The sequence below is a fragment of the Aythya fuligula genome, chromosome 12 (genome assembly GCF_009819795.1).
Source record: "Aythya fuligula isolate bAytFul2 chromosome 12, bAytFul2.pri, whole genome shotgun sequence".
Taxonomy (NCBI): Eukaryota; Metazoa; Chordata; class Aves; order Anseriformes; family Anatidae; genus Aythya; species Aythya fuligula.
In genome coordinates this window covers 9,003,409-9,027,328 of record NC_045570.1, presented here as the reverse complement: position 1 = coordinate 9,027,328, position 23,920 = coordinate 9,003,409, and the positions used below count along the sequence as shown (strand labels likewise).

Here is a 23,920-nt window from a genome sequence, read left to right as displayed (position 1 = left end):
CCTGCATCCAAGCCCAAAGCTTTGTGGGTCTCCTGAGTCCACAGCTAGCACCCAAACCAGTGGAGCAGCCCGGCTGGGGCTCTGCACCTTTGTTTAATGAGGGCAGTTCTTTCCTGGTCACAGGCTGCCTACTTCAGCAACTCGTTTGCTCCTTTGCCATGGCCCTAAAGCTGGGAGTGAAGCATCAGTGTGAGGCAGTGCCCTGCAGGAGCTGTGAGGGTGCTCGGTGCCAGCTCATGCTGATGGGATGCTGCTGCCCAGGAGGGCTGAGGGATTTGGCTTCCTCCATCTGCCCAGCAAGGCAAGAAATTTTGGGCTGGAAGCAGGAAATTGGTGTGTGTATGTGTGCTAATTGGAACAAACTCATCAGGGGGGTGTTCACCAGGTGTGGCAGCAGCAGAGGACACCCCCAAAGGCACATCCAGTGCTGCGGTGACAAGGTGCTCTGCCCTAGGTCAGGGTCCTCCCGGGGTGAGGAGAGCAGAAATTAAATCCTTGCTTTGTAAGACTGCACAGAAACGTTTTCTTTGCTCTTAAAGAAATGATTAGCTTGTCTGCGGTGTCCAAATTAATTTGTCTGATGTTCTGTGATGTTAACAAATGCTACTCGAAGGCGTGCTTTCCGATGCTGCCGCAATCGTTCACTGCGGAGTGAGATGTTTAAGAAATAGATGGGCTGCAGTGGTTTGCAAGGCTGTAACTCTTCTGAAGGCATTTCAGTGACATCACAAACCACCGGAGCAAGGGACCACGGCAACCCACTGCGATTCTGAGGACGTGCAAGGCAGAAAGCAGCCTCGGTTCCAGCCTAGAGCAGCCCCAAATGCTCAAACATGTTTCTGTGCCTTCGGATGTGCTGGAGGGCTGAGGAGAGGGGCATGTGGGCATCCCCCTTTCCAAATGCCATCGGTTGCCCTCCAGGTTCCCTTGGAAGCCACTGGCCCCGTCGGTTACTGCTCCCGGGCAGCACCGTTGTGCCAACGGCTCCCCCCGGGCCGAGCAGAGCCACCAACAGGCCCCGGTGGTTTGGGGAGCGAGGCCGGACACTGCACGAGGTGAATCCTCCCCGAGGAGCCCAGGTTACCCATTGCCCTTAAAGCATGGGGAGCAGAGCCCTGGGGCTGCGGCAGCTCCATGCTGGAGGCTGGGGAGAGGTGTGGGGGGGGGGGACCTGGGAGCACTCTGGAAACGGGCGCCGTGGGCATGATGGACAGGATTAATTTCGAGTGGAGTGAAATTACAGCTGGGAAATTGTAACAAATAATCCAGTTATTCTCAAGACCCAGCAATAAAGCACGGAAATCCAGATTAATGTTGTATCATCCCCGTTTAAATTTCCCTTGAAAAATAGTTATTTCCAGCTGAAAATCCTAGCTCTTTGCTGGAGCGTGTCCCCATGCCTGCAGGACAGGGCTGTGCTCTTGTTCCTCGCAAGGACAGAGGGGTGCAGCCCCTTAGGTATCTGGTTGTGCTTTTGGGGTCCAGGGCTGCCTTTTAGTTCCATGTTTGTCTTTCCCAAGCATGGGATAAAGGGCCTGGTACCATGAGCATGTATGATACTCTTTGGGGAGTGAATTTAGGATCTTCCTGGGGCTGCTTTGTCTTTGTCCCTTACCTGCACACCCCCTTTTTGTGGCTGGAGAACAGCCCACGGCCCTGCCAGCCCCTGCCCCTTGTGGAACAAAGGTCTGGAAAACCGCAATTATGAAGGAGTCTTAAGTGGCCCTGCTTTCACACATGTTGTGTTTACATTTGAGCTAATTGCTCATGTTCTTTTAATGGTTTTATGCTCTTATTTCTACCGTTACAGCCTGTAGGGAGCTTCGGGTTGGGTGTTAAGTGAAAATTAGGGCCCTCATTCTCCACGGAGAAATGCTCCTGGGCACTGGGATAATTTCATGCCTGGAAGAAATCCTATTTGCTGGATAACTTTTGTAACTTAAAACAACCAAATTAGCCTTGAAAAAGGATAATTTCCCATCAGAGTGTGGAACTCTGTGCTCCAGTGGTTGGAAATGCGGCAAGGCTCCTTGCACGAAGGGAAAACTTGGCTGGTAAAGCAGGACAGGGCTGACTTGGTTAATGTGTGGGGCAGCCCCGCTGCCTGACTTGAGGGGGTTTAGTGGTGAGGTTTTGGCTGCTTGGGGGAGCTGAGGGGAGCTGCTGAGGACTCAGAAGTGTTTTCCTCTTCACTGTGCTTCACCAAGCAGGCAGGGGCATTAGGTTTTTGCTCAAGAAGGGTGCTGCAGCTTGGGGACACGGGTGCATCCTGCGGTGCTCTGCGAGTGGCACCGTCTGGGTCTGCACCCAGGGCCCCTGCATGGCTTGGGGGCGAATGCTTCTTGGTCACCCATGCCAGGAAGGAGGTGGCTTTTAGCCAGTAGGAACCTATTGGGAGGTGGTGGGAGGCTCTTTTTTTCCAGGCATGAGCACGGATAAGAGGAGAGTGGGTGCTGCTGGGGATCCTCATGCTCTTTTCTGGGTAGGAGAGGTCATATCTCCATATCATCCTCTTTTAAGTCCACTTGCTGCTTCTTGCAGGTAACCCAAGCCATGGCTGCCAGCAAGCTCCATCGCTCCATGGAATCCTCCAGAAGCCCCGATGGGTTCCAGGGCAAAGCGGTGTCACCTCGTAATCAGCTGGTGGCCGAGGCAGAGGAGCCTGTGACAGTAAGTACCTGCTGGGGCCAGGCAGGAGCAGTTGAAGTTGGATTTTTTGAGCACAGATTCAGCTCTGCAAACCGCAATGGGACGAGGATGATCCCTCATCACCCCCAGGTGCCTCCTCTGCATGCTGAGGCTCTGTCAAGGAGATGCCCCTGCAGGCTTCTGTAGGGGGGTCCATGAGGCCAGTCCAGGGAGCGAACAAACACAGGTTAAAATGAGATGAACGAGGACTTGAACCTGTTCCTCTCCCCTTTGGCATTGGCACAGCGCTGCTTCCCTTGGCTCACCCACCAGGGACATCTCTGCATGTGGAGGGGTTGTGAGCACTGAGCGGGGGGCTCTGACAGCTCCCCCCACCTTCCTCAAAGGCCACGGCTCAATCCAGTGACGCTAAAGAGGAAACAAATACCCAAAGAGCAGAAATCCCCAAACATGTCACATCAAATCACAACAGAGAGGCTGATGGGACAGAGCTGCTCCGTTGGAGTGAGCGTGTTCCGCTCTATATAATTAATTTACTGGTGATGAATATTTCAGCAGGTAACTTACGGGGCTTCCAGGACTGTCCTAGTGAGCACAAATTATTCATTGCTGGTGCCTGAACAAGAAAAGCCTTTCTGGAGAAAGGCATCTCTGCAGCCCTGGCTGGTGTCTTGCCTTGCAGCTGACTCCCTCTGCCTTCCTGAAGGAGATGTCCCTCACCACCCAGCAGAGGCTGGCCACCACTCGGGACATGCGCCGGCCCCACATTGTCCAGCTTCTGGACATGAGCGAAACCTCCCATCAAAAGGTAGCCTTTTCTTGCCCTTTTCCTCGCTGCTTGATGTGACATTTGCAGTGCCTCCCTGAACGCCCACGTGGCTAGGTGCTGGTGCCCTTTGGAAGTGCTGCTGGTGGTGGGGTTCATCCTGCCTCGTGCTCAGGGAAAGGCAAAATGCTTCCTGCCCTGCTGAGGTGTTTCAGTGCTGGGCCAACATAAACCCTGCTGAAATCAGGGCGTTTTGCTGAAGGTTTGTTGCCCTGGCTGAAGCACAGCACTGAGGGAAGGATGGAGCAGGACATGAGCTGCCTTTTTCCATCCTCTGTCTGAAACAGCCACCTCTCCTCTCACTTTGGAGCAGTTCCTGTCATGCTTGGGGTCGTGGCTCCCCTTGCTGGTGGCAGCATTGACCCTTGGAGCCTGTAGGCCCTACACTAATTACTCAAGCTCATCAACAAAAATGACTGCATCAATATTTTGGGCTGGGACACCTGAAGGTGCCTGGCCTCAGGCTGCATGCTGCTGTTGGGTGCCTACAGCTGTTGGGGTGAGTGGATGTGCTGCATCCAGAGCAAGGCTCCTGCCTGCTCAAAGCTGCTTCTGAAGGGGCTGCTCAGTGTGCAATGTGCTTTTGAGAGCTCCTGAGCAGAGAATGGGCAGCCAGAGACCTGTAACGGGTTGCTCCAGGATTGCCCTAGACAGTGGAGGAGACGAAGAGTAGCAGTATTAAATAAAACCATAATAGAATACAATAAATCATCCCTCCCAGTAAAGCTCATAGGAGAAGGGGATGCTGGATTCAGGCTTGCTCAAGTGTCCAGCAATGCTGACAAGGTGTGAACCTTACAACCATCCAGCATTCACCTCACTTGACTTTTTCCTGCCTCCTCTGTTGCTTTTTTGGCCTCCCCTCCTACGGTACCTTTCTGTGCTTGCTGCTTTCTAGGCTCTGTATCCCTATAGGCTACCTGGGGACCCATGGGACTAGATCTATCTTAGTACTGGGATGAGTTTTACCCTGTCTTAGAGCCCCACACAAGCTCTTGGGCTTGGGTTCCTCCCTGAACACTTCACAGCTGGTGAGCACTTGGGAACTGTGTGGCCACACTAGCAGAGGGCTAAGCTGGAGGTGAGTGCAGCCTTGCTTTTGGCGAAGGCCTTCTGGAGAAACACCGCCAGGGATGCCTGCTGACGTGCTCCAGTAACTTGTGGTTGCTTCAGGAGGTAGGTGGGTGAGCTGCTGTTTCCCTAGAGGAGCTGGGCAAGTGTCCCCTTAAGTGTGTGCAGTGCAGGATGCCCCTTCGTGTATCCCTCCTCTCACGGATGCCTTGCATCTCCAGTTCTCAGCAGTTGACCTGGATCAGAGCTTGTTCCAGCCTTTCCCCTCGGAGGTGGTGTTTCAGAGCTATGTCCCCTGTGAGGTCTACGAGGTGCCACTGGTTCTGAGGAACAACGACATGGTAAGTGCGGGACCGTGGAGGCTTAATGGGGGAAGAGCAAAGTACTCCACTGGGACACAGCATAGCAAGTTCCCTGCTGAAGCACAGCACGCTCAGAATAACACGTCTCATCTTCATTTTGTGAGGGTGTGGAAATCTTCCCATGTTGTGGGGATTCTCCCCATGGTGTTGGCCATGCATTGGTGGGTTCTAACCCAAAGGAGCTCTTCCAGTCAGTGCTTTTCCTCTGGAAAGCTCTGCATTGGTGGCATATTGAGGGCTGCGTAGTTCTTTCCTTCTTTCATCGTGCTTCCCCTTGAAAGCTTAGCGCTGGGCTCCTGCTAAGCTTGGTTTGATTCTGCCCAGGCTTTTCTAAGATGTGGCTCTCTGCTTCCCTTTGGAGAACCACAGCTTGTCCAGAGCCACGTGCTCTTGAAGGCCTTTGTCTTTACTCAAAACAACTCCTTACAGGTGGCATCCAAGAGATGGCCTCGTGGTGAAGAGGCACCTGAGCAGTGAGATGTGCCTGAGGGGAGGCCATGAACTGGCCCCCTCCCCAGTTTACCTGCTGGGGGAGATGGGTGGGCACAAGGGCCCTTGGGGGATGTGGCAGGTGGAGGAGCAGCGAGAGAAGATAAGTGTACCCGGAGACAACGGGGTGACTGAGGGCACAGTGTGGTCTCTCCCTTATTCCCAGGGAGCTCCACTCCTGATGTCTCCCTTGGGAATATCAATAAGATGCAGCTTGGATGCCCAATATTCATGCAGTCTGCACGGTGATCTTGGGTGCTCAGTGCCGTGGGTGTCCTCTTTCCTGGTGAAGATCCCCCTCCGTTCCTTTTCCTACTGCTCTGCTTTGTTCCCACCAAGCCTCTTGGCTCCGGCCGCCCCGTTATCTGTGTGGCACTTCAAAACGTTTGTCTCTGCCAAGTGTCGGTCAACAGGCAAACAGTTAATTTGCTCTATTCATGCTTCCTCAAGTGGAAAAGAACATCTGCATCAACATTTCTGCCATTCCCAGTAAAAAATAATAAACTTGTACAGCTGCACCTTGGGATTTGTATGCCCTACCGGGGGAGAGAATGTGTGAATTGTTGATTTTTTTAACCTGAAATGAGTTAGTTCTTGAAGTTATTAAGACCTCATCCAGTGGACAGCACTGCTGTAAAAGCAGGATGAGCTCTAAGGAAAATCTTTGGAGTATTTTGTCATATGGAGATGCCAATCCCAAGAGGGGCTGTTGTATTCTAATTGTGTTGGCTCTTGGTAGTGTCCTGGAGAGAACAGCGCTGTGTGCTCCTGTAACTTTCTCACCGGGTTCTCTGAATGATATTGCCTTGTACCACGCAGTAACCTGAGACTGCTCTGTAAAAGCCAGTATCTTACAGAGAGGCTCTGCAATGACCTGGGTGCAGAAGTGCTTTGGTGTGTACGTCCTGCCCTTGTCTGTTGTAAAGATGCTTTTTTGCCTTCAGGCTGCTCCTTATCCTCTGAGATGTTCTGGGTGGCTTTTGCTGAAGCCAGGAACATGTGTGCTTGTCTTCCAGGGCTCTCAGTGACCAAAACATGAGTGTGGTGGGGAATGGGCTCCTGGAAACCACTGCCCCAGGTGTTGTGGAGAGCCAAGGGCATTTGGAGGCTTCAGGGCTGCCTTGTATGTAGGGTACCAGGCTCCTGAGGGTGCTGCAGACCCGATGCGTATTTCCGAGACTCATGTGGGGTTGTTGTTCGTCAGAGAAACTGCCTGCTGGCTGAGAGTGCTTGTTTGAGAGGCTGATATGAACTCTGGGGTGCTGGGGTCGATACCTGTGTACCAGAGGATGCCTTGCTTGCTGTCCTGGGGGGCAGCAGCAGGCAGCACAGTGCCCACGGGGAGCAAGGCACACAAAGCTGCCTGGCTGCAATCACCAGACAGCCTGTGGGGAGCTGGGATAGGGTCTTAATGACAAAAACACACTGAGTTGGTGCTGGCTGTGTATTTCAGGGCAGAAAATGCCTCCAAAGCCTGTAATTGATAGGCACGGCCTGGGGGGAGGAGGTAATGGTAGTCCAGCTCTCCATCACTCTGGCAAGCTGACTGCTCCAATCTCCTGGATCAGCCTTCCCAATGGAGCGTGGCACTCCCTTGCTTCTTCACAGCCCTCTTTAGCAGCTCTTTGTCACCCCCTTTTTCTTCTAGGGTCATCTTTGCCTTCACATGTTCCTCCCTTTTATTCCTGGTGTATTGCACAAATGTACCTCCAGGGCTAAAAGTGCTGTGGGAAGGTGGTTGAGGAAGGACATCACCTGAACAGGGTCATGTCTTTTCTCTGTTTCCACCTGGGCTGCAAAATCTGATAGCTTCACGTTGTCCTTTGCAGGTACCTCGGCTGGTGAAGGTCGTCCTGGAGAGCTCACCTTATTTCAAGTTGATCAGCCCCACTGACGTGTGCCGTAAGGTGGCACCTGGTATGCCTTCCACCTTCCACATCCTTTTCACCCCTGAGGAGAACAAGGTGAGACCAGAGGTCCCAGGAAGCTGGTGCCTTTTGGTGGAGCATGAACCCATGGGGCTGGATTCAGAACGATGAGAAAGTGTGTGTTCAGTGATTTTTCCTGGTTTCAGTGGGGTTGTGCTGGATTCAGAACTGAGAGAGTCTTTCACCGTGGTGGAGGTCCTACTTAAGCTGTAGGTTCTTGTTTCAATCTGCTTTTGTGCTTCAGTGCTGGAACGTTTAATGTTTAGTTGGTGTGGCTGTCCTTGTGCATGTTATTGTGGTGAGGGCTCTACTGATGGGCACCCATTCCATGCCACCGTGCTTGTTTCTGCACCAGAATAAATGTGCAAGGTCTCTCGGGGCATGGGCTGCTTGCTCATCTCTTATTTGCTGCTTAGTTATGCTTTCATTTCACAATTTGTCCCTTCCTAGAAGAGTAGATATAGACAACTACAAAGGAAATGCCCTGTGGTCCCCAGCTCGCTGTGCTTGTGGAATAATCTGTTCCTTCGGAGGGACTGAGAAATTATTTAACATCATTAATATTTAGGGTAAAAATTGGGTTTGCCTAGGGCAGTTCTACAAACTACCCAAGTGACACAAGAGTTTAGTCTCATGATGTAGGCTTTGCGAAGTGCACTGGTGCCTTTAAAATGTGATTTATCAGTATTAATTACTGAATGTTCACTTTGGGGGTAGAAGAGGAAAATGGGTGCCCACAAAGGGCAGAATTCTGATCTTCAAGCTCAGAGGGGCAGCAGAACTATGTAGGGACATCACCAGAAGCAGAAGTTGGGTGGGATGACACAGAGAGCACTTGAGAAATGCAGCACTAACATGGTCAGGAGGTGCACAGCGCCTTGAAACCCCCCATAAAAATGAGTTCTGGGTGAGCCAGGGAACTGGGATGTAGGCACCAACCCCTCTGTCATGGCTGGGGAAGTCATCCTGGTGTGGGGCTGCTTTATGGGATTTTCTTGCTCTCGTTTCTGATTCACAGAGCTGGGCTGAAGCTGAGCCCTCAAGAAGAGCAGCATGCAAGTGGTTAGGGGCTGAATGCCACATGCAATGTAGCCCTCACTTGGAAAACTGAGTGGTTTCTTGCTTGTTGGGAGCACGTTGCATGGTTGAGTTGTCAAAATCAACATGCAGCTGGCATGTCACAGTTTTCATTGGCACCCGTGTTGCAGACAAAATGCTTGTTTTTCTGCTGGGCATCGTTTCCAATGATTTACCCTGTCGTGCTCCGTGTTATGGCTCTGGTTGTGCCGTGGGGGTGCCCTGGCAGCCCCTGTCTGGCTGGAAACCCTCGTGGAGCAAACCATCTGCAGGCAGGGATGCTTGTCTTGTCCTTTGGTTTTGTTCATAGATTATCTTAAAGGAAGGAGGCAAGAAGCATGTAAAAACAGCACAGCCTACTTTTTTTTCCCCTCGCTCTCTATACTTTAGCAATGCAATGTTTTCAGGCAATACCAGTTCAGTCTGTAAGATTTGCAAAATTTGTCGCTGATGCTCAGCGGAGACTGAATGTAATGCTCATTGATTAATATGAAATATGACAGGACGATGAGTTATTATGTTACTGAAATTAACTCCTTTAAAATTCAGGCCAGCCCCGCTAGAGAAGCATTGCAGCCTGCAGCACCTATTGCAAGCGTATTTTTGGGATGAGTCCTGTGGGGAGGAGAGAGGACAAAAGACTGAGGCAAATGAAGCTGGGGCAAAAGGGCCGGTTTCAAAGCACCCTGTGAACCGGTAGCTGAGGAAGGCAGCAGAAGGGTACTCGTTCCTGTGCGATGCTATCATCAGACTCCAGCCTCTCCTCGCTTAATGGCCCTTATTTTCCAGCCTTTATGGTATCGTGGTTTCAGCAGGGAGCTTCCCCTGGTAGACTTCCTACATTACCTTACCCTACAGGACCTTTTTTTCTTTTTTTTTTTTTTTTTTTTTTTTTTTTGCTTTGCAGCTGTCTGCTGCAAAGAATTCACTGAAGTATTTTGAAGTTAGGTGGCTGACACCGGAGTTTGCTGGCTTCTTGGGCAGTTAATTACTGTCACGCTGCTATCAACCTTAACGTGAGCCCGGGATGACATCCCCGATGCCAGCAGCTGCGTTCGTTTCAGTGGGCACTCATACAAATGCCACCAGTCACACTTTGAAGGCTGGAGCTTGCGACTTATTACCTTTCGAAGGTGAATTAGGGAAAAGGCAGCATTGTGCAATGATTTCTACTTTCCTTGCAACAGAGAGGCGTCGTGTGAAGGATGAGGTCATATTTTCATGGAAATCTATAGTCTGAAGCTGGGTGTAAACACAGCACAACCTTTAAATCATGCAAGTGATGCAGCCCCTCTCTCTTCCAGACAGTTTTGTTTAGGAAAGTGCCTTTAAGCAGTCTGCTGAGGGGTTGCAGTTGTGAAGCACAGCAGGGTTTAGGCCAGTTTCAGCTATGCCCTTAGACCGTAGCTGAGTGAGTGGCAGGGCCACCGGTGTCCTGGTGTTATAGGAGGGGTTTGCAGCTGTCATTGTCCCATTCTCTGCAGCAGACCCCATGCATCACCATGCAGGTGGCCCTGGTGCTTGTGCCCCATGCAGGGGTTTGAGCTGGGACAGGTATCAATTCTTGGGCTTTTATTTACATCCCTGTTGATCCACTCCCTCCTTAGCAGTGACAATGACTTGAAAATGAGTTTCCATTATTTCCCTCAAATACCTCTGCTTGCTGAAGTTTCTTGCCTCGTTATCCCACTGCTGATCTGGGCTCCTTGTGTCCTCCTCTGTCTACCTGGCATCTGGAGGGGAGAGATAAGGAAATATGGCATGCCAAGGCTTAATAAGGCATGCAGCTTTCAATTGGATTTACAATGCCTGTGTTACACCAGGGTGGCTAAAATAACAACAACAGAAAGTAAATTACTTGCTTTATTCACTAGTGTGGTTTCTGAGGATCCAAACAGCCCAGAACAACAAGTATGCAGATGACAGGAGCTTCAAATTGGCAGCGGCTGCCCTTCTCCTTTATTTTAGAGGGCTTAGGCTTCAAGACTGAGTATGAAATTGCTAATTCAGAAAGGCTTGCTGCTGATGAAACTCCCTCCTGAAACATGATATTGGGTTCAGCAGTACCCTTCCTGGCATTTTACCCTCTAAAGATGAGAAGCCAAAGCCCTTCTGCAGTTTCCAGTGAAAATTTGAGATGTGTCTAGAAAAAAAAAGACCTTTCTTGATTCCTTTTTTTACATCTTGGATGCGACAGCATCTGCTACTGCAACTCTGAACCCTGAATGAGAAGGCAGTGAGCATGCTGTGCCTTGCTGCTGGAGCAAGGTCTGCAGCCTGGTGGCGTCCTGGTGCCCAGGGCAGGGAGGAGGAGGCAGGGAAAGCCCAGGCACAGAGGGCTCTGGATGGGTTCTGGCTAAGGAAGCTCGATGCTAAGTGTAATTCCTGCTAAAACTTTATGCCATCGCATACTTGAAGCAGTAAGGAGATAATCTCAAACGAGTTCAGTGCCCCAGGTAGGCATGCCAGCAAGGCACCAGTCACTTATTGCAGAGAATTTACAAGGGAGACATGATTAAGGCATCAACCATGCCAGAATATTCAGCACAGAGGAAGCAAAGCTATCTTCTGCATCCCCTGAGGCTAGGATGAAACGCAGAGGGAAATGGAGATCAGACACGAGGAGAACTTTGTAAAGCTGGGTTAGAGCTGGAACGGGTGCTGGGGGTGGGAGGGAATTGTTAGTGCTAAAAGAGCCTGTTGGGGATCTCAGGAATAGTTTGGGCATAGGGCTGAGCCGCTTTGGGGTGGGAAGATGGACCAGACAGACCTTAAGGGGCTGTATCCCCAGCCTCGTCATTTATGGCACTACTTGGGGGGGGGAGAATAAACACCCCTGTGCACCAAACAGCTATCACAGCATATATAGTGTCCAGCTTAGTGCTTCATCCAGGAGTGGCTGTGGATCATGTGTGTGGTTCTTTTCATGCTCTAATCCCTTATGGGAAATCTTTCTATGTTGGCACTTCAGAATCAAAGCATCAGGTAATTTTTGTCCTCTGATGGCATAGAAGTGGCTCTGCCAGCTTGCTGTGAGAGCAGGTGAAGCAAGGGGACTGCTTCCTCTTTGCAAGTTAACAAGACTTTAGTGGTCATCCCACTGGAATGAAAGGTCATTAAATAAAAACTACTACGGCATTATTGAACAAAGTGACAGAAAACAGCTGTTTTCCTTCTGCTGTGGTAATAAACGCACTTTTGCTGATCCTGTTTCTTTCCCCGCAGGATTACTTCCATGAGCTCACCTGCATCACGGAGAGGGAGAAGTTCATTGTGCCTATCCGAGCCATCGGTGCCCGAGCTATCCTGGACTTCCCCGACCAGCTCAACTTCTCAGTCTGCCCGGTCAAGCACAGCACCCAGAGAACTCTGCTGGTTCGCAACATCGGGAACCGGGAGGCCCGCTACCGCATCACCACCCAGAGGTAAAGGAGCTTGGCATCCCGATTGTCCACAGAGCTGCTGTGTGATGGCATCGAGAGCCAGAGCATCTGTGCAGCTGTGTTGTAGCAGCTGGAAATGGGCAGGATGTGGGTTTTGCAGTCACTTAGTGCTTTAGGGATGGTGCAGTCTTGGATAACTGCAGCTAGCAGGGTTGTATAATGCAGTGGTGTGTATCCAGCACGGCATCTCACCAAGGTTCTGCAAGGGACATGTGAATGAGGGCAACTTGATGCCCTTGGGTTGGGCCAGATCCTGCACAGCAGACAGCTATAGAAGCTCAGGTCAGGTAGACCTAGATCAGGGTTTAGAAATGGTCAGATATGAGCAGGTGAAAGAACCCATAAAGAATTTATTGTGTACTATCAGAGCTCAGGAGGTCAAAGCAATTGGTAGCGAAGCCCTGAAAATAACACTGTGGCTGGGGACCTTTATTTCACTGTAGGTTTGGTCTGGTCCCTGGGACCAAATATTAAGTGGAACGAGCTCTTCAGTGGAGATGAGCAGACCCTAACTTCAAAACTGCTCTACAGCTCCAAACCAGAATGCTAGTGGGGGCAAAAATGCAGCAAGTAGCTAGTGCAGGGATGGGGGCCCACCAAAGGCTGGTGAGGTTTCATAAGCAGGGTGCTGGGATGCCGTTCCTCCCTGGTTCCTTCCTAGGAATCAGCCTGTGGGGCCAGGAAGTGGAGCAGGGAGGAGCATGGTGTCTTTTGAAGGGAAAGGGGTATATCCTATACAAATCCCACATGTATGCTGCTGCCTCTGCTGAAGCCTTGTAGCAGGGGAAAATCTGACAAGGTGCTTAGCATCTTCTCCAATATACTTACCAACTCGTCTAGCAAGTGATATAACATATGTTGAATGCTATGGATATTAAAAGTTTAAGTTGGGTGATCAAATACCACAGTCCTGATTTGCAATAAGGAAATGGGAAGCATTAGAAAAGTTTTCTCCAACTACACAAAAAGCAGAGCTCTGGGTAACTGGATTCTGTGCATATGAAGATCAAAAGCCGATATGATTTCCCTTGTCTGTTGAGGGCGTCTGTCATCTCTTCCGTTTCATTACCAGCTTCAGAAAACCAGTTTGAAATTTCAAACAGATGATTTAAATCCTTGACTATGAGCACCATTTCATTCTAATTAAGAGTGGCACCCACTTTCATTCAGATTTCTTCTGAGCTACTCAGAAGTTTCTGTGTTTCTGCTTTATCTCTTTTTGCTTTTGTTCACTGAAATGTCATAAAGAATTCTTCAGTGGGATCTTTTTGAAAGGTTGAGTTCCTCTAATGCCTGTCTACCATCTGTCTATGTGCGTTCACACACACATGTATAGGAAATGGGAGAAATTTGGGGAAAATGTGAGATGGAAATGGGATGATTTAGAATTATCAGGTAGAATCATAGAACAATTTAGGCTGGAAGGGACCTCTGGAGATCACTGGAGCAAATGCCCTGCTCAGAACCAGACCAGCATCAGAGTTTGATCAGGTTTGCAAGTGACACAGCTTCCTACTCAGGCCATTTTTTGTTGAGTTTTCAATGTCTTCAACATTGGACGTTCCATTGCTTTGCTGGCTTCTAGTGTTCGACCACCTGCATGGTGAGGCTTTTTTTCCCTAATATCTGCTGAGATTTTCCATTACTGCACCGTGTGTCCACTTCCCGCTGCCTTGACCCTGCACATCTCCAAGATCTCTCCTGTGCCCTTGCTTTATGTAGCTGTAAGCAGCAGTGAGATCTGCATTCATCTTTCCTTCCAAAGGCTGAGCAAACCCACTTCTCCCAACATCTCCCTGTGCCCCAGCCCTACCACGTTGGCTTACTGAGCAGAGGCAGTGATCCCTTCCCTGGAGCTGCCGGTGCCCTCTTGTCCATGATGTCCTACATGTGTTTGGCCACCTGCCTGTGCTCCTCTTGTCAGCAAGCATCACCCTGAGGTCCTCTTCTGTAGAAACATTTTCTATCCATCAGCACCCAGCCTGTGCTGCTGCCTGGGGTTGTTCTGTCTTATATCCTTCAGGGCCCTTGACCATGCCCGTGAATTTCCCCGTTTGTGAGTGAGCCTCGTTGCTGCTTCTGATAGCAGGGCCCCGTGGGTGGCTCCTTGCTCGACCTGCTGCGGGCACAGACGTATGCTGAGCTCTGAAGTGAGGCTCTTGCTTCCAGCAACCCCAGCAGGAAAGAACTGGCCTCCCCCTGATGTGACAAGGGGATCTGAGCCAGGCCGATGTGCTGCTCTGCAGGCTAATAGATCATTAGCCAGCAATTGTCTCTGAACGAATATATTTACACCGGCTTTAACAAAAGAGGCCGATTTCCTGCTAATGTTAGGGGATTAATTTCCCTGTTAGAGAGGGTGGAACAAAGGCTTGCATCATTATTAACAGAGGTAGTGAAGATTTAGCTTAATAAGTCACTACCTCCTGTGAATGACTTCCATAACGACTCAATGATTAATTATGGTCACAGTACGTTTTAAATTGTGCCGGGAGCTGTGGAAATGAATGACTTATGTTCCCTGTCCTAGAGAGCTTAGTGTAAATATGAGATGCGGTAATCAAGAGTTATGGCATAGGTACTTTGGGGAAGGAGTGGCAGCTTTATGGGCTTAAATTTGGATAAATTTATTCTGTTCTTATTTAGCAGATTATTTAAGCAGTTTAAGTTAAATGTATTTTTTTTTCGAAATAAAGATGCCCTTTTGTTGCAGTCTATCTGAATGTCATACAGCATCTGTGTATTGATATGACACATGCATATGGTAGGGAGAGGAACTGGTGGAGTAGAAGGGAACTAGAGACCTGTCTAAGCTTTTTGAGCCATCATCTGAGCTCTGTCTTACGGATTCCTTCTGCTTCTTCTGTCCTTATTCTCCATTCACACAAATGAAAGTTCCCTTTTTGTTGCTCCAACTTCCCTTTTTTATTTATTTATTTATTTTTTTAATCTAAAGAAATGCAGGCTCTCACCTGTTCATGAGCCTGCTGTGGATGCCACCATTTTGTAGCTGTTGTATTGCTCATCACCTTTCTTTGCCTCCTTCCTCTGCATTCCCTTCTCTTCAGCACTAAACATATGCTGTCCGCTTTCCACTTCAATGCATCTTTTAGTCCTGGGAAAATTGCACATGTGATTGCAAATGCCAGCCTCTCCTTTCAGTCAGAGCTCAGCTCTTGCATGTGGTCAGTTGGTGGGGATGCTCCCTACCTGTTGCTTTGAAAGGGGTCTGAGGACCCCTATGGTCTTTGAATAGGGCCTGAGGACACCTATAGTTTCTGTGGCACACTTCACTCCAGGGAAGAGCTCCTAAGTGAATCCATGGAGCTCACTCAGCATCCTTCAGCTGTTCCCTTATCAGAGCTTTCCCTTGCCATGGCATCTACCAGAAAATATTACCATGTTTTGACCACCGGTGAACAAAACATTCCCCATTATGCAGTCTGGCATTATCTTGTCTGTGTTCCCTCTGCGTGACCGTACCCAACTCCTTCTGCAAAACTTGATAATAAAAAATAATAATAGCATAAATATAGAAAGCCTCTTCCTCTCCTTTTCATTGTTAAGGCAGGATAATGAGTTTCTTCTCTGATATTCAGGAAGATAAATGTCATTCCAGTACACTCGAGTTGAAAATGGTGTCTGGAAGCACATTTCAGTGCAGCACTGCCTTCTTTCTTTAACCCCATCATTGACAATGGCAAGCATTGTGCTATGCCATGCTTCAGGGCTGGATAGGGTTGGCCTGAGATAGGCACCTCCATTTGGGAATGCCCCCACAAAGACTTGGAAGCTGGCAGGGTGAGATGCTGACTCCAGGCAGGGCTTTTCAGCACAGGTGTAGAGGCTTGGATGGTCCAACAGGCTCACTTTACTGGAACAGTTACAAGCTTGACTGTGGCTGCTATGCCATTACTAAAATTAATATATGCTGAGATTTAACGATAGATGAGGCAATTCAATCATCAGTAGATTGTGTTGTCTTTGGGGTAGGAGGCAGCTTTTAATGAAATCAGCCAGAAGGCTGAAAACTGACCATTTTTTTCCCCCAAATCAAATGTTTTTAAAATGCAGATTAAGGCCCTAGTAGACCAAAGAGAAAGTTTGTTTGGTCATGGAGATGAACGTACCATGGGACCTGGTGAAGGAGCCTCCTTGCACACCATGTTTATCAAATGGCTGTAGGAGAAAGGTTTGAAAGCCTGAGTCATGGCTTTGCTCTGCCACTTGTTTCTAAGTTGTCAGGAGTCTTTGGTGTCCTTATGGAACACGACGTTTGTCAGCCCTGTAAGGAAGGGGAGCTGATGCCTGGTGAAGGCAAGTTATAAATGCCAAAATGTTTCATTATGAAATTGTTTCAAGTCTAGCATCAACCCCTTTCCCAGGGGCAGTAATAGATGAGATCTCAGCAGGTACCAGCGGAAAGGCCTCCTGCAGATTGGCATGGCAAGTACCTGCATACAGGCTGGGGATCTGCCTGTCACTGCAAGGCACCACGGGCTTATTATAGATCTGGACCCGTGAAGCTTTGATGTGCACCAAAACAAACATCCACACAGACACAGTTGAAAAGTATGTCAGGAGAAAAGAAGCTGTTAAAAAACAAACCCCAAAGCTTATCTGTTGAAAGATTTCCTGTCCTTTGGGAGCAGTAGTGATTCATTAAAAGGGCAGATCTAAGAGGGCCAGAATTATCTTAAAGAGCAGCTTACAATTAAATCTCAATTAATGGATAAAAGGCCAAGGTTTAGCCTGCCAGCTCCATCTCTTGGCAGTGGTTTTCATTTGGCTATTACAACACATCAGCGATGTCTCCTCACCCTTTCTTATCTGTAGGCTGCAGGGAACAGTGTAGTTGTGTTGCCAGAAGTTTGGAGGAGTTGAGTTCAACCATGGGGCTTGCATTTGGGGTCTTGGAGCACCAGGTCTACGCAAGGGGTGGTGAGCTCCTGCCACAGCAGTAGCAGCTGTCCTGTGGGTATGGTGTGGGGTGGGATGTAGGAAGTGCAGTGTCTGATTCATGCTCAGTTTTTCAGTGATCTGAATTATGGCTCTTGGCTATTCTCTGTTTCTCCTGACAGATAACAGGGAAGGGGCGTTCATCTTGCCAGGTGGCCGCCATCTGGAATGGGATGTATAGGCTCCCTCTAAAGCAGCACAGAAAAGTCACCTGAGGATGGGCTGTTTTTGCCAATTTGTCTCATGTTGTGCTTGTGTGGGGCACAACATGGTCCTGAACATGGCTGGATCCTCCTCCTCTTGTGACAATGTGAAGCTAGGACGATGCCCTGTGTGTCTGGGGACCTCTCTGCCCTGGGGACAGAGGGCGAGCAAAGCTGGGCCCGGTGCCATGAGGCTCTGGGACAACGTGGGTGTCCCCAGCCACAATGTGGGACCATGCAGCATCCCTGTGCCCCTGCCACATCCCACATCCAAGCACCAGCAGCAGTGCTCTCACTAAGAGTAATGGGAACAGGTCAGTCTGCTAATTGCAACTCTCTCTCATTACTGAGCGGAACTGCCAGCAGTTTTATCAGCTGTCACTACTCATCTGAACAAAGTTCAGCTTGCGCACAGGTCCGGTTGTTCTCGTTATTTTTGTGGGTGCATTGCATTCTCTAATCACGGTAAAAAAAAACACTCTTCAGAACAAGTTTTGGAGGTGGCAATTTGTCCACCAGCACAGTACTGAACAATAACTTGGGTCTTCTGAGTGGGGCTGTGCAGGCTGCCACCTTCCATCTGACTTTTCCAGAGAGCTATCCCCGAGCATTAAGGCAGATTTTCACGTCTGTCAGCTAAGAACTGTTTACTTGGTGTCAAATCAGAATTGTTCACGGTAAAACCAAAGTATGCTGACACATTTTTAATAGGTATTTCCAGCACCTTGCACAGAATTTTTTCTGGTGGGCCAAGCAAGCATAATTCCCAAACTTGGATTACAGCCCAGGCTGTGTGGCTTGTGCATACAATGAACCCCTCCTGTTAACCCCACATCGGTGTGCTTCATTTAGGGACTGAATCCTAGCTAAATGGAAATGGGATGCTCCTTTTGTTTCTCTATTTTCTTTGCTGTGGTATCACCAGTCTGCGTTTGTACTCAGGTTTCTCTGATTGTTCCTTTTCTTCTTCTTATAGCAGCTTTCATTGAGATGCTGGTGTAACATGCCCTTTCTTAGGTTAAAACAGGTTATTTTCAAAGAAAGAATTCTGAATTCTGCAAATTAAATCATAATTATTCTCTGGTCTTCTAGGAAGACTTTTCTCTGTATCTGATTTCTAGGCTGTAATCTCTTTGGAACAGACACAGCCTTGACATTTGCATCTCTTGAGGTGAGGTTTATAGGTGGAAGGGTAAGAAAGACTGGAGGAAATTGGGGTCAGCTTGGCATGCAAATAGCGGTTTTGGTCTCTGCTGTTCAAAAACAATCCTCTGATTGCCTTGCTAGCAGTCTGACTCTTGGGACTCGCTGCGGAGAGGCAAAGGGGGATGCAGAATATGGGGAGAAGAGGTCGCTTTGCTCTGTGTGATCTTCTGAGGGCTGGATCTCTTCAGAAGTGGTGGTAGCTGTATTTCTGATCCTGCGTGTTCTTTTCTCACTCTGCTGCTGTGTCACTTGGTATTGGCTTGCAGAGGGAAGGAGGTGAGCTAGTTCTAGGCCCCAAAGGGATTGTGGTCCCCAAATCCCCTGTGATGTCCCTGATGTCTGTCTTTGCCTTGCAGCCCCTTCTCTGTTGATCCCTCCATTGGGACTCTTGGGATTGGTGACACCATGCAATTCACGGTGGAGTTCCACCCGCTGAAGACCGGGGACCATTCCAGCTCCCTGCAGGTTCACTATGACACAGGTGAGTGTGAGGCCATGCATGTTCCTTCAGGACACAGCCCTCCCCAAACCGAGTGGTGTTAAGTTTGCCTCCCATGCCAGTCACCAGCTGTCGCTCCTCATTGTCCCAGCCAGCTCCCTTCCCTCCCAGGCAAAGAAACACAAAAAGATCCCATGTGGACAGGACGTGGACATCCACCTGGCTCCTTGTTGTGGCCTCCTGGAGCCCCATGCAGCCTCCCGGGGGATGAAGCCAGGATTTCACTCCTGACTCTCAGTACAACGCCCTGGTTACTTTTAAGCAAACCACTGACTGAGGAGCAGAGCAAGGGAATAATTAAGGGATTATCTCTTTAGCTTGGCAGCATACAAATAAGTAAAAAGGCTGCGGAGTTTAATTGCTGAAGTGAAACCCAACCATTTAATCAATCATTCTTAAAAGCCGCTCATCGCAGGTGCGGTGCGGAGCCCCAGGCGACGTGCCCCAGCCTTGTCCGGCACCGAGTCAGACTCCCCGCGACTCGCATACAAAAAGCGGCTGTGCTGCTGCTGCAGAGCCACCGCCAGACTGTTTGTTATGAAACAGAAGTGCTAAGAGCTAAGTAGCACTTTAGGACGGCAGGAGGCATTTTGTTTGCATGGCTGTGGCTGTATTGACCCGCTAGCTCGCAGGTGGAAGTGGTTCTTCATGGGTCATAGAGTCCTTGTGATTTACAGGGCTGGGTGCACGCAGTGTGGTTCTATTTCTTTTGCTGGGGTTACAAAGTTGGGTTACAGAGTTTACAGGTGCGTGAAGAAAATGTATTTGCAAGGAAAACCTGGCCTTCGGTGCTCTATGTGTCCAAACTCCTCCATGTCCCCCATGTGTGTGTCTGGATGTGAAAAACACTGAAATGAAGGTGGCTTGGGGTTTTCTGGGCTGCAGAACATCTATATTCATCACCTTAACATCAGGTGGTGTCAGGCAGGGTTTTTGGAAGCAGCCTGGAAGCACACCTGCTGGCTCAAAAGGGTCCTGCACGTGGTGCCACTAAAAGCCTGGTTGGTGGCTTGGCTCTTCCCAGGTGACTGCTCCCAAGAAGCATCGCAGCACAATAGGGGGGTGATTTTCAAGCTGTGAGGCCAGATCCTGGGCTTGCACGTGGCTGTCTGCAGTGCCCATGGGACCTCGTGGCAAGGTGCTACAACACGCTTCTAGTCCAGGAGAAGACTCGTGCAGCTCTGAAATGTCTCGTACCCTTTTCTCCCATCAGCTGCCGCATCCCTTGGGATCCTTTTGTCAGCATGGGAAGCCTCAGTAATTAGCAAAGCCCCACTGAGCTTGTGCATGGCTGACAGGCACGATATACTGAGATGCTTTTATTGCTGTCAGTGATAAAAGTAATTATGCAGATCATTTTCCGTCGGTGGCTCTGTGAGAGTGATGCAGCAGCAAAAGCCTAGGGGCAGGATCTTGCTTGCTTTGAGGGGAGAGATCAGAGGCAGTGAATTTTAGGAGACTGCATATCCAGGCAAAGCCAGCCCTGAAGCAAGAGTGTCTGCTCTGTTACTGTCCTGTCTCCTCGTGGCACAGAGCTCCTGAAAGCAGCTCTCCCAACCGAGATGTACTGAGGAACAGTCCTCAGTGCTGTTGGTCCTGCTGCAAGCCTCCAGCCTAGTGCTAAAAGCCCACCGAGGAGCCATCTGGGCGTCTGACAGATGAACGCCCTGATTTCCCTTGGCTTCCCGCACACCACTACGCTCTGGGCTGGCAGTCCCTGAGCAGGAGCTCTCCTGGAACAAATCTCAGCTCGTGTGCTGAGACACGATGTGGAGCTGAGCTTCTCTCACCCTGGGTCGGGGAAGGGCAGCCTGGTTAAGAAATATATATAACACGTTTTCCTGGGATGCCATGCCCTATGAGGGATGCCATGCCCTACAGCCCTCCTTGGTGTAACCACAGAGAGGATTTCTGTGCTGCAGAAGGCCATGGAGCAGCAAGAGGTAACTGCCAGCTGGAGAAAGCATGGGCATTTGGTCTCAAATGGGGAAAATGAGGTATGAGATCAAAGGGAAAAATTAAAGCATATTTAATAACAACTGATTAAGGAGCTGTTGTGGAGCTCTCTGGTCACCACGGAGCAGTAGGAAGTTGGCTGTGATGTGTTGGAGCCCTTTGGGGTTGGCATGGGGTTGCCAGCCAGGAATGCCAACTTTTGGGGATGCTGAGTCCCTGTCTCCAGCATCAGTTTTACCCACGTTGGCTGGATCTGCTTGCTGTAGTAAACCAGGCCACCCATGCAAGGGCTTGGCAGCATGCTTGTGATTGCTTTACCCATGCGGGAAACTGATTAAATCCCAGCCTGGTTTCTTTTTACTGCTCTTTGAGGCTAAACAAGTGAACAGAGGATGGGTCTGCTGGCACCCCGAACATCACAGCTACCTGCAATGATACAGCATCTGCAAACAGCACTCCCTGCTGTGATCTCCATCTGTGCTCAGGTGGAGGCAACCTCCTCTACATAGCTCTGATCTCTTTCCTTTAAGAACCTCCTTCCTTCCCAGGGTCTTGTCGTCTGTATTGTAAGGCTGGCATTGCAATCAATGGCTTCCAGGAACTTGTTTGAAAATGAAATGAGAACCATATCGATTCTCTCTTTAGAGAAAGCATTTTACTTTTTATTTTTTTTTCCCTGAATCCAGTGACGGACATGAATAAGCAATAGGGTTTAGCTGAGGTTGAGCCCTTGCTGTGTTTTACCTTCCTGAAGTCCCTCAAGGCACTCGGAGGTGCTGCCCAAGGTAACGCAGCACCGAAGCACGTGGGGACCATGGTCTGCTGGTTCCTGCTGCGTGGAAAACTGGTGGGGACCCCATCTCCCCACCCTGGGGCCTCACCTCCCGCACCAGGTATATTTACAGCAGCTCCGTAGATTTGGGAGAGCCGGGGGCATCTTCTGGTTCCTGACTTTGCATCTGGACAGCGGCAGCTCTGCAGCGGACCGAGGAGCTGTAACTAACACTTCACACAAATGGTTGGCTGTAGGCTTTTATAGCCTGAATCAATGAGGCTGATGAGGGGGTTTAATTGGTCTCCAAAGCACTCATTTGCGTTGAAAGAGCTAATAGCTAACAAATGGTTCCTGCCTTTATTCAGATTTTCTGGAACTGCTTGCAATAATGCCTTTTTATACTGATTTAGATAACTTTGCCCTACCTCTTGCAAACAGAGCTGGACTTTTGCACCTCTCCAGGGCCTTGTGAGTCAGGACGGATGGTCTTACACGGGAGGTAGGTGAGGGGCGATGAGCAACAAGATGAGCACAGCTTCCAGAGGTTGTTCTAGGGAGAGTGGTGGGGAATGCTCTGGGTGCTCCATCCCAGAAAAAGAAGCCCGTTCTGCTTTCTCGGGAGCTTGCAGCCTGTCGCTTAGACCACTGCCAGCTGGTCATTGTTTTCCATCTGTTTGCCTCAATTTTTGTCTCACAGCTACTTGCATTTGGGGCAGAAAGCCTCTTTTTCCACTTTGTGCCAAAGCGGTGACAGCCATGCTGATGGGCCACACAGGGAGGCACCGGGATGGGAGGCAACTGGGTGTAACAGCAGCGGGGAGAGAATAATTATTTATCCCAGATCGATCTGAAAGTATTACACCCGCTGGAGTGAAAAGATCTGCTTTTATTTCCTTTTTTTTTTTTTTTTTTTTTTTTCCCCTGCCAAATAGGACCTGGGAGGGATGACCCAATACTTGATTTCTTATTGAGATTATAAAAAGTTACGATGTGCAAAAATGCCAGTGTGCGGTCATGCAGATGGCTTCTGGAGTAAAAAGCAGTGTTTCTGCTGTTTGGGCATGCATTTCAGGAGTGCACAGCCCAGAGCATCTGCTGCAAGGCTCTCTGAGAAGTCCAGCTGTGTTTCCATGTCAGGCACTGCTTCGCTGAGGTCGCAGAGTGAGAGCCGTGTCTTGCTCTCTGTAGGAAGTGTATGAAAAACGTGCAAGGAGGAGAGAGCTGAGAGCCTGTGATAAAGGTGCTGTGTAAATAACAATAGGGCAGAGAAGTCTGGGCTTAGTGAACATGCCTTCATGGCAGCAGAGCATCCTCAAGCGCACACTGTGGACATCACCCCATCAAGACAAAAATACCCAGTGCTACTTCCCTGTCAGAGCCAAGACTTTTCTTTAACTAACACATCAAACAGCGGCAAGTCTTAAATGAAATATTGCATCCACTTTGGCACCTGGGATGGGAGGCAGGCGGCCCCTCTGATGCCCTGATCCATGTGCTTAATGCACGTGGACACATTGAACATTGCTGTATTCCCCCGTGGGCTCTGGAGCTGGCGGTTCGCTAGGCTGGAGGCTTTATTCTCATCTCTCTTTAGTAGCTGTTGATGGTTTGGTCTTCTAAGAATTTGTCCGGTTGCTCTCTGGGTTTATAGCTGTTAGCCTCTACAGCATCCTACGGCAGCATGTTCTAACGGAAGGAATGTTCTCTGAAAAAGTACTACTTGTTTTATGTAACTTCTGAGAAAATTATTTTGGGTCCTTGGGTTCCTGTCTTATGACTAATGGTGAGATTTTTCTCCTTATTGACATTCTCCAGGCCATTCATGCTTTTACAAACCTCTTAACTGTCTCCCCTGTGTATGTTTTCTAGGTCGAGGAATCCTATTCTGCCTCTCCTCATACAGAAGCAGCTCCATGCTTTTAATCATTCTTTCTGCCCTTCTCCGTTTGAAATGCTCCAACCTTTTTTTTTTTTCTTTTTTTCTTGAGATCACAACTACACCCAATATTTCAGCACCAAAACTCTGCCTGGTACTTCAAGACGTGTGCGGCCGCAGCTTTAGGCAGTGGGACAGTTGTAGTTTTCGTGATGTTTATTCTGTGATGATTCCTGCCACTGGTGTCTGGTGGTTGTAGAGCATCAGCTGGTGTTTCTCCGAGCTGGATGTTCTCCAGGCACTGTGCGCTTCTCCCACTTCTTGGTCGTGGTTCCTCTGCATGCCAGGTATTCACAGGAGGAGAAGGGCAGTGCTTATAAAGCATGCCCATGTCTGACTCTTCTGAACTTCATTTTTACACGTTAAGTTGCCCACTATAGAAAAGAGATTGTCTAGTTATTGGGAAAGTCGCTGTCTTTCTCACAACATACTTAGCTCTGGCCTGAAACCACCACTACTGCAGCTCCCTTCAAAGCAGGATGGAGGCAGGATGGCTAAATTCTTCCTAGCCCTGCCACCAGCTGTCACTTGCCTCGTTCCC

At 49.3% G+C, this 23,920-nt stretch overlaps 1 protein-coding gene across 1 annotated transcript in view; it reads left to right on the top strand.

Annotated features, from left to right (window-relative positions):
- The first annotated feature begins 2,553 nt into the window (after positions 1 to 2,553).
- The window catches only part of HYDIN (HYDIN axonemal central pair apparatus protein), a 111,956-nt gene continuing 90,589 nt past the window's right edge, over positions 2,554 to 23,920 (top strand). Inside the window, exons 1-6 of the mRNA XM_032195647.1 lie at positions 2,554 to 2,670; positions 3,332 to 3,457; positions 4,768 to 4,887; positions 7,227 to 7,361; positions 11,628 to 11,827; positions 18,570 to 18,694. Coding sequence (XP_032051538.1) covers positions 2,554 to 2,670; positions 3,332 to 3,457; positions 4,768 to 4,887; positions 7,227 to 7,361; positions 11,628 to 11,827; positions 18,570 to 18,694 — 823 coding nt within the window. The remainder of the gene's footprint in view (positions 2,671 to 3,331; positions 3,458 to 4,767; positions 4,888 to 7,226; positions 7,362 to 11,627; positions 11,828 to 18,569; positions 18,695 to 23,920) is intronic.